Source organism: Colobus angolensis, unplaced genomic scaffold, assembly GCF_000951035.1.
Source record: "Colobus angolensis palliatus isolate OR3802 unplaced genomic scaffold, Cang.pa_1.0 Scaffold10, whole genome shotgun sequence".
Classification (NCBI taxonomy): Eukaryota; Metazoa; Chordata; class Mammalia; order Primates; family Cercopithecidae; genus Colobus; species Colobus angolensis.
This window is the reverse complement of record NW_012110919.1, coordinates 21495829-21502738: the sequence shown is the minus strand read 5'-3', so window position 1 is coordinate 21502738 and position 6910 is coordinate 21495829. Positions and strand designations below refer to the sequence as shown.

Here is a 6910-nt window from a genome sequence, read left to right as displayed (position 1 = left end):
GCACTCCAGGCTGGGCGACAAAGCGAGACGAGACTCTGTCTCAAAAAGAAAAGAAAAGAAAAAATCAGTGAGAACTCCCAACACCCAGACTGTGGTTTTGAAACAGAAGTGGGGCAGCGAAGTGCTGGGTAGAGGAGGGCATGGTCCCTGGTGAGGGCTCCACCCCCAGGTCTGTCCCCATGGACCTAGGTGAGGATAGGCACTCCTGCCTTCATGCCCAAATATTGCATTTCCCAAGACCACCCTGGTCTGCCATGCCCCAAGACCACCCTAGTCTGTCATGCCCCCATCCTGTGCCTATAAAAACCCCCAAGACCCTAGCAGGCAGACACACAAGTGGCTGGACATCAAGAGAAGCAGACTGGCTGAAGAAGACACAAGTGGCTTGACACCTAGAGACACTGACCAGCACCGGCAGGCCACTGACTGACCTAGGCCATTGATTGGCAGAACGATGCAGAGTTCGGATGGGGCAGTGGGAGAAGAGTCAGGGTGGTGGGAGAAGAGTCAGGGTGGTCAAAGAAGAGTCAAGCCTGACTCCAGGGGAATACCATTTCCCTTCGGGCTCCCCTATAAGCTGAAAGCTACTTCCACTCGATAAAACCTTACACCCATTCTCCAAGCCCACATGTGATCAGATTCTTCAGTACACCAAGACAAGAAACCCAGGATACAGAAAGCCCTCTGTACTTGTGATAAGGTAAGGGTCTAATTGAGCTGACTAACACAAGCTACCTATGGATGGTTAAACTAAAAGAGCACACTGTAACACATGCCCACTGGGGCTTCAGCTGTAAACATTCGCCCCTAGACACTGCAGTGGGGACAGAGTCCCACAACCTGCCTGTCTATATGCTCCCCTAGAGGTTTGAGCAGTGGGGCACTGAAGAAGCGAGCCACTCCCCCTGTCGCATGCCCTGCGATGGGGACAAGGGAACTTTTCCTATTTCAGTTTCTAAATATCATTTCCTGCTAAAACAAATCAGCTTCATGGAAGAAACTCTAATTCCAGGTCTAGAGTAGGAAATGCAAACGATGAGCCTAGAAATGTCTTAAATAGTGCAGAAAGCAAGGAAATTATCAAAGGCCACTACAATCTGAAAAGAACTCAAAAGTTAACTTGAAAAGCCTCCCATTAGCCAAAACTGGGACAATCTGAGCATCATTAAGGACACTGTTTAAAACTTACATGATGATATCTAGGATTCATAATGAGATTAAACAAAAAATAGCCCTAATTGATCACTTCACTGTTGGAGGATGCAAATGAGTTAGAAGAAACAAATTCATTATGAAAACTGATAAATGATGATAAAAACCAAGCATGTACCCTGCCTATCCTATATGAACTATAACTCAGGACAACCAAATAGTTGATGAGAGGTTTTCTTTTTATAAAAGTAGCCCAGGGCTGGGCATGGTGGCTCACACCTGTAATCCCAGCACTTTGGGTGGCCGAGGCAGGTGGATCACAAAGTCAGGAGTTCAAGACCAGCCTGGCCAAGATGGTGAAACCCTGTCTCTAATAAATAAACAAAAATTAGCTGAGCATTGGTGGCAGGCACCTGTAATCCCAGCTACTTGGAAGGATGAGGCAGGGAATTGCTTGAACCTGGGAGGCAGAGGTTGCAGTGAGCCGAGATTGCGCCACTGCACTCCAGCCTGGGTGACAGAGCAAGGCTCCATCTCAAAAAAAAAAAAAGAAAAAAAAAAAGTAGTCCAACTAATAAATGAAGAAGGAATCAAAATATGAACATTTTATAATTTATAATAAAGTGAATGGATAAGCAATGAGCAATGATAGTAAGTGGCTGCTCATGTCACAATTAAGAGACAACCAAGCATTATCACTTCCAAATAAAAGTACGTAATACCACCTAGAAAGTTTTCTTGCCAAAAAAATATCAAACCAGAATCTGTTCAAACTCCTAGTTCTAATTTATAGGAAATACAGGAAACAAATGAACATGGTAAAACACCACCATAGGGTTGCAATCAGTAAAATACAAACTGTTGGAAATATCATGGGAAAAATGAACCAGTTTTGTCAACACATATATTGCCAGAAAGCACTAAATAGATAAATTGGTGAGAAGAGAACATATGGATTAAAAGAGACATACTTTCTAGGACAGATAGGTGACAGCAAAAAAAAAAAAAAAAAAAATCAGCCAAATGCAATATATGAATCCTATATGGATCTCAACTGAAAAAGAGACAAGGAAATGTCACTGATTTCCTGGCTGACCAAGTATTTTCTGATATTAAGGAATTATTAAAATTTTCAGATGTGGTATGTTATGGTTAAGTTAAAACGCCTTTATCTTTTAGATATATATTCCTTTTTTTTTTTTTTGAGATGGAGTCTCGCTCTGTCACCCAAGCTGGAGTGCAGTGGCACAATCTCGGCTCACTGTAAGCTCCGCCTCCCGGGTTTGCGCCATTCTCTTGCCTCAGCCTCCCGAGTAGCTGGGACTACAGGCGCCCGCTACCACGCCCAGCTCATTTTTTGTATTTTTAGTAGAGATGGGGTTTCACCATGGTCTCGATCTCCTGACCTCGTGATCTGCCCGCCTCAACCTCCCAAAGTGCTGGGATTACAGGCATGAGCCACTGCGCCCAGCTAGATATATATTCCTAAACATTTATAGATGTAATGATATGATGAACTCTAAGATATGCTTCAAAATAATACAGTTGGGGTTGGTAGTATAGAGGAAACAAGAATGGCCATGAACCCTGTAGCTCAGGGAAACATGAGCGTTTATTGAACAATTTGCCTCTACCTTTGTAATTGATCGAAATTTTCCATTATAAAGGTTTTAAAAAATTCTAATGTCCTTAAATAATGCTTTGTTATGTAGCTTAGTATTTTCTGTGGTTATAGAATGCTCTTCACACTAAAATCCTCCCGCCTGGGTTCTTTTCAGATAAGCCATGGCCTTCATTTCAATCTTTTATAGAAATATAAAACAAGGTAAGTACCCTCAAAACTAAGTGACAATTTAGTTGTGGATAAAATAATAAATGCTTTAGCACTAAAATTTAATTTATTCTACACTTGCAAACTAACTTTAAACCTGAAAAAGCATACTTTTATTAACTCATTAAAAATTATAAATGTTTTTACTTATACCACCTAAGGTAAGTTTTCATTTTAAAAATAAATTCCACAGTCACAGATACAAACACAAATAGCTCTATTACTACAGTTTGTACATGCTGAGGAAACTAAGCATTATTAGGGGTATCAAATTTCAAACTTGAATAAGCATCTTTTGTGGCTTTTCCACTAATTCTTTGATATACTCTGGAGATTAGCAGTGACAGAACAACATTTATTCTCTACTTCTTTCTCACTTTAAGACTATAGATAACACAGCCAGGGGTTCACGAATATGCTTACAGATCTAAATATGTGAGCCAAAAGAATGTTCTTACCTGTTGCCTATACAGTGAGAGATTGCCTTCAATGGGCTCATTTCTCATCATTCTCTTTTCAATCAGCTGGTTAATTTCTGTGTTTATTTCATTTATCTAAAACAGCATGAGAGCAAAAAAAAAAAAAAAAAAAGTTAAATCTTTCCCTGTAAGTACACAAACTAAGTGACATCTGGCCAAACTAGCCTTGAATTTATGGTTTTTTTTTTTTTTTTTTTTTTTTTTTTGAGACGGAGTCTCGCTCTGCCGCCCAGGCTGGAGTGCAGTGGCCAGATCTCAGCTCACTGCAAGCTCCGCCTCCTGGGTTTATGCCATTCTCCTGCCTCAGCCTCCCGAGTAGCTGGGACTACAGGCGCCCGCCACGTCGCCCGGCTAGTTTTTTGTATTTTTTAGTAGAGACGGGGTTTCACCGTGTTAGCCAGGATGGTCTCGATCTCCTGACCTCGCGATCCGCCCGTCTCGGCCTCCCAAAGTGCTGGGATTACAGGCTTGAGCCACCGCGCCCGGCCTTGTTTTTTTTTTTTTAAAGAGACAAGGTCTCAGTTTCACCTAGACTAATTTTTTTTAAGAGATGGGGTCTTGCTATGTTGCCCAGACTGATTTTGAATTCCTGGGTTCACGTGATCCTCCCACCTTGGCCTCCCAAAGTGCTGGCATTACAGACGTGAACCATGGCACCCAGCCTGAATTTACAATTCTTAACATTAAGTCTCTGATGGGCAAAACAGTTCCATTAATGTTATGGGGAGCTTGTTATGATTACTTTTAGAAACAATTTACATTTCATGATATATAGTTACACAATTTGATTACTTATACAGATTTAATCACCCATGTCTAAATTATTCTAAAGTATTTTACATGAAATATTTATACATTACCACAAAGATGCTTTCTAAAAATCTGAAGCTATCCCCTCACCTAGGTTGTGACTTCAAGTCACTGAAATTGATAAAGCAAATGTGAACAAACATGCACCAAGGATTTATTACAAGGATTCATGAACCCAGTTGAGAGTTGACAGGGATAACGCCCTTCCTGTGCTAATAATCTGTGAATCTTCGATAGCTATCATTTATCCTAATCATTAATCTAAATATCTCCAAAACGTAACAAAACTGAATAAATCTGACAGAAGCATATAGTTCCTCAACAAATCAAAACAAAAACCATGGTTTTCAGTGTATCCATCCTTTGAAAGATTAGAGTTCTCTCTAACCCTAACCCTAATTCTGTGACATTAAATTTTAGCTAGATTAGGCCGGGCATGGTGGCTCATGCCTGTAATCGAAGCACTTTGGGAGGCTGAGGCGGGTGGATCATCTGAGGTCAGGTCAAGACCAGCTTGGCCAACATGGTGAAATCCCGTCTCTACTAAAAATACAAAAAATTAGCTGGGCATGGTGGCATGCACCTGTAGCCCCGGCTACTCCGGGGGCTGAGACAGGAGAATCACTTGAACCCAGGAGGTGGAGGTTGCAGTGAGCCGATATCGCACCACTGGACTCCAGCCTGGGCGACAGAGGGAGACTCCATCTCAAAAACAAAACATAACAAAAGAAATTTTTAACCAGATCTCACTTGGACATTTAATTTTTCTAAGTAAATTAAAAGCATAAAACAGTCAGGCCCGGGTGCGGTGGCTCACACCTATAATCCCAGCACTTTGGGAGGCCGAGGTGGGTTAATCACAAGGTCAGGAGTTCGAAACTAGCCTGGCCAACACAGTGAAACCCCTGTCTCTACTAAAAATACAAACATTAGCCAGGCGTGGTGGCACATGCCTGTAATCCCAGCTACTCAGGAGGCTGAGGCAGGAGAATCACTTGAACCCAGGAAGCGGAGGTTGCAGTGAGCTGAGATCACGCCACTGCACTCCAGCCTGGGCAACAGAACGAGACTCCATCTCAAAAAAAAAACAAAAAACAAAAAACAAAACAAAAAATTAGCCAGGCTTGGTGGTTCGTGCCTATAATCCCAGCTAGTTGGGAGGCTGAGGCTGGAGAATCACTTGAACCCAGGAGGCGAAGGTTGCAGTAAGCCGAGATTGTGCTACTGTACTCTAGCCTGGGCAACAGAGCAAGTACTATCTCAAAAAAATAGAAAAAGGTATAATCTGATACTAGCTTTCAGTAAGCATTACAACATTTAGTAATTCCAAGGCAGGTATACCAGGTTAATAAAAATATTAGCTTTAAATATAAAATTGCTATAATATTTTGCTTGGAAATAACAATTAATGATAATTAAAATATTTTTAAATTTCTCATCTAAATGCTGATATTATGAAGACATGAACCCACTGGTCAATTCATTCACATTAATTTACATATTTAAGTTACTTCATTTGCTAATCAATTGACTATGTTTTCATAACATCATGTGGATTAAGTAATAGCATAACATTCTATAATTCCTCATAAAGGACAAACCCTCATGAGAGTTGTCAACTCTTAGCATAGGTTAATTTAAGAGTCAATAGTGGGATACTAGAGAAAGCAGTTCACATAATTTTATAGGACTGGGGATCAGATAAAATTGAGAGCTATAAAAAGATGATTCTCACTTACTTTAGATTCAAGTTCAAGAAGATCAGAATGGCCCATTGCTGGCTCTGAAACTACTTTTTGTAAAATATGTAATTCCTTTTTCTTATTTTCTAATTCTTTAGGAAATTTTTCAGTTACCATATATAAATTAAATTTTATCTCCTCCTCTAGCCTCTTCATTAAACCTTTAAAAATAAAATAAATAAATATTCAGCCCAAAAAGTAGGTACAGTGATATTCTGTATACTATTTTAAATATAAGACCTGGATAGGGCATATCTGTTGAAAACAATTTGCATAATATCTAGCATAGTACAATAAAAGATTGGCCATTGAAATATTTTATTGTTGATTACAATGAAAATGAAGAAACACAATTTACATGGAAGAATATTTAAATAGTTATAGAAAAAGTGTTATTATGACCTTTTCAAATTATAACCTAATTCTTTTATAACCCACAACACGCAAAAATAACATGTGCAGAGTCAGATATATTGTTGGGTCATATTTTACCTTCTAAGTATTTAAGAGACCCATGAACCAAATGATAACAAATAAAATCTAACCCAGGTGCTCTTTTATTCAGATTATCATGTATTTTTTTTCTTTCGGAATCCTTTTGATGCAGTATATATATGTGTGTGTATACATATACACACATATATATATTTATTTATTCATTTATTTATTTTGAGACAGGGTCTTGCTCTGTCACCCAGGCTACAGTGCAGTGGCACTATTTGTTTTTTGTTTTTTGTTTTTTGAGATGGAGTCTTGCTCATCACCCAGGCTGGAATGCAGTGGCGTGATCTCGGCTCACTGCAAGCTCTGCTTCCCGGGTTCACGCCATTCTCCTGTCTCAGCCTCCTGAGTAGCTGGGACTACAGGCGCCTGCCAATGCGCCTGGCTAATTTTTT

At 39.9% G+C, this 6910-nt stretch overlaps 1 protein-coding gene across 4 annotated transcripts in view; it reads right to left on the bottom strand.

Annotated features, from left to right (window-relative positions):
- IFT81 (intraflagellar transport 81) overlaps nt 1-6910 on the bottom strand; it is a 100657-nt gene that overhangs the window by 75151 nt on the left and 18596 nt on the right. For all 4 annotated transcript variants that reach the window (XM_011936303.1, XM_011936297.1, XM_011936310.1 and 1 more), the window contains exons 9-10: nt 6012-6175; nt 3442-3537 (exon numbers count right to left, since the gene is read on the bottom strand). In XM_011936303.1, coding sequence (XP_011791693.1) covers nt 3442-3537; nt 6012-6175 — 260 coding nt within the window. The remainder of the gene's footprint in view (nt 1-3441; nt 3538-6011; nt 6176-6910) is intronic.